Raw genomic sequence first — 3,259 nt, forward strand, 5'->3', positions numbered from 1 at the left:
AATCTTAAAAAATGAGTTGAGTTGTTCATAAAAAAAAAAAATGATAATAATAATAAATTAGCAAGATATCTTATTAAGTGTGGGTCAGTATTTACAAAATACTTAATAGAATATAATCCATTTTCCAGGTTGAAGTACTCTCGTACGAAATACAAGTTTGGTCAATACCAACCGATAAATTATATTTTAAACATTGTTAATGGAGGATTACTTTTCTAATCTTATTGAAACAATATTATTAGTTTATTGTAATATTTTACGTGCCGTTTACGACACCAACCGCAGGATAAAGATCGAAGTTGCTAGCCCCCGGTCCTAACTATTTAGCCATCAGGCCGCCTTACTGTTTTGAACTTTTAATTTATTATTTTATTAAATCCTCTAATCCTACAGCTTTATTTATAAGAGTCACATTCAACACATTTACAGTCTCTCCTTCTTTATACTTTGGTTCCAGTCTCTCTCTCTCTCTCTCTCTCTCTTTTCTCTCTGTTTGACATGGAGAACTATCCACCATTTTTTCCTTTTTCATCTTCAGCATCATCGGGTTCATTAAGTATGGTGACTTCTCAGTCTAATCATAATGATTTTCAAGGTAACAAGTCAAATGGGTTCTTGGGATTACTGTCAGAGATGGAAGTTCCTGCAGCTAGTCTAAATCTTAACAACAGCAACAACAACAACAACATCATGAGTCAGACCAAAAGTTTTGTAGGGTCTGAAAATGAAGAGAAAATAGGAAAGAAAAAGGGTTCGGAGAAGAAGATAAGGAAACCAAGATACGCTTTTCAAACCAGAAGCCAAGTTGATATACTCGATGACGGGTATAGATGGAGAAAATATGGCCAAAAGGCTGTGAAGAACAACAAATTTCCAAGGTATTTACCTTCTTTCTCTTGTCTTCATCTTTTTATTCATTTATTGTTAATGCACTTTTTTTTTATGACATATCTAATAAAATAGGACACCGATATCTCCTACTTCTATATATATTTATGTGTTTATTTTGTTACGAAACATATACCCTGTTTACTGGGTAGCCGTAGGCTAATAAGATACAAACGGAAATTAAGAAAGTTTCCACAGTAACTTCTGTTTCAAAATCTAGTATTTTTTTTTTTCCAGTATCTTACAGAAAATATAAGAAATTTTTGCGGTAAACAAAAGTTAATAGTTTCAGTTAGTTTAACTTTGAAATTAATTTCAGTCTGTAATCTGTATATGTTAAAAATAGAATCCACTGAACTCTGACATAAAATATAAAAATACATAAGCCTGTGATTTGTTGAATTTCATGTCGATGATCGTAAGTATAGAAAAACTGTGTCAAACGTAGCCTGTGTATATAAATATCTGAAAACTATCGGTTTAAGATTAGGTGATCTGTCCGTTTCTATGTATAGTTGTGGCAGCAGATTCTTCCCTTGATCAGAGAGTACGCCTACCCTCTTTTCCAACAGTGTCCTTGCTAGTGCTCCTCATTTTTGTTATGGAAATTAATTAATGTCCCATCCTAATAACATAGAGCTTTGTCTTCTAGAGTTTCAAAGACAATTATCAGTAAGATACAAAAGTATATTTTTTATTGCCCAAGCTATAGGTTAATCCCTCTTAGAGGAGATGAAAATACCTCGAATTGATTCTCTGTATTTGGAGAAGTAAATAGGAGATATGTCGATGCAGGCATAAAAATTTGTCCTCTTTGCAACATTACTTAATTAGCATTTGCCTTCCTGCAAATAATGGTGACCAAATGCTGCATGCTTAACTTCTTCTGTTCTGAGAGTGTGCATTTGGAGTTCAACATTAAACCCAGACCAACTGCAGCCCATGTCTTGAATGTTGCAGCTATTTAATAAATCAAATTTCCAAAAGCCCCCGTATAGATACTGGTTGCCATTAATTTGTCTTAATCCCGATTTAAATTCCTCCTTTTTGTTTGCCAACTTCTTAAGCTAAATTTCAACTGTTAACTACTACTGGGAATTGAATGGAGCTTGCCAATTAAGTCTAGACTGTAGATATTTAGTCCTTCAGCCTTTTAAAGACTACGTTGCCATCGTTATACTCAAAATACATTAAATACTAAAACAGATTAAAAAGAATATAGAAGAAGGAATCGGTCTCTTCTTTATAAAATATATCTGTTTAAATCTTGTCATAGCTCATCCATCTGTAAAATTTATCTGTGTCATGAAGAAGAAACTTGTGATTTATCAACTGTTCATTATGTTGTCTGGAAGGATGATGAAATCATGATCCTTCAGTCTCTACTTAATTAAAGTTGAAGTAGCCGACTCGTGGAAAGAGTATTAATATGAATACATTAATATACTGGGAACAACATCTAATTGGAAGAGAGACGTAAGACATTTTTTTATTCTTGATGAGGTCAACGTGTAGAATTGAAGTTCTTCTTCCTTCTTTAAATTAAAAAAGGGATTAAAGTTACATGTTATCCTGACATCACAGTGATTACTTAAGATCAAAGAACAAGGACCCCAGTTCACATAACGTATATATTCTAGATTAGGTTGAGTTTATATAATTAATCTTTGGTTTTGACCTGATTTGTCTTTGTTTATTCATAATCTGCAGAAGTTACTATCGATGTACACATCAAGGGTGCAATGTGAAGAAGCAGGTTCAACGATTAACAAAAGACGAAGGAGTGGTGGTGACAACCTATGAAGGAATGCATTCACACCCAATAGAAAAGTCTACTGATAACTTCGAGCATATCTTGAGCCAGATGCAAATTTACACTTCTTATTAAGTCTCAAGTCCTCAAAATCAAATTAGCTGAAAGCTAGAATTATACTCATCAATATCAAATACACCTTTTTTTTTTTTTTTTGTAAATGATCTACTATTGAATTCAACTCTCAAAATAAAAATGTGTTGTAGGAATGAAGTGATTATATACCTTTAATTAATTATTTCAGATTGCCTCTGTTTTCATTTTCAATATCTACCGAGTTTGTATTCACTTCGCATCTGAAATAATTGAAGAGAAACGAACACTATTGATCGTCTTTCTCTATTAATGAATCGGATTAATATTACATTGATGAAGACGGAATGAAAAGGGCCATCTTTTTTGTGGCCGCCGTGGCGAGATGAAAGGTCTTCCTGGCGGCAGAACGTGGCGCATTTGCTGCCACTAGGCAGAGCCAGCCAACCACGACTCGACTCATCAACTGGAATTTTTCTATGTCAATTACTGGTATCTTAATTTCCGTCATCAAATTTTAATTTA

At 33.4% G+C, this 3,259-nt stretch overlaps 1 protein-coding gene across 1 annotated transcript; it reads left to right on the forward strand.

Annotated features, from left to right (window-relative positions):
* The first annotated feature begins 404 nt into the window (after positions 1–404).
* On the forward strand, positions 405–2,910 carry LOC116131235 (probable WRKY transcription factor 75). The gene is made up of 2 exons (XM_031416880.1): positions 405–878; positions 2,599–2,910. Exons 1-2 carry the CDS (start codon positions 499–501, stop codon positions 2,774–2,776), a joined length of 558 nt encoding a protein of 185 aa, XP_031272740.1. The 5' UTR covers positions 405–498; the 3' UTR covers positions 2,777–2,910.
* The last annotated feature ends 349 nt before the right edge of the window (positions 2,911–3,259 follow it).

This window comes from Pistacia vera, unplaced genomic scaffold, assembly GCF_008641045.1.
Source record: "Pistacia vera cultivar Batoury unplaced genomic scaffold, PisVer_v2 Contig230, whole genome shotgun sequence".
NCBI classification, from domain to species: Eukaryota; Viridiplantae; Streptophyta; class Magnoliopsida; order Sapindales; family Anacardiaceae; genus Pistacia; species Pistacia vera.

Bases quoted from the DNA above. Each gene is read 5' to 3' on its own strand.
- LOC116131235 (XM_031416880.1), top strand. From the start codon at position 499: ATGGAGAACTATCCACCATTTTTTCCTTTTTCATCTTCAGCATCATCG. The intron at 879-2,598 runs GTATTTACCTTC...CATAATCTGCAG, and splicing joins AAGAACAACAAATTTCCAAG to AAGTTACTATCGATGTACAC.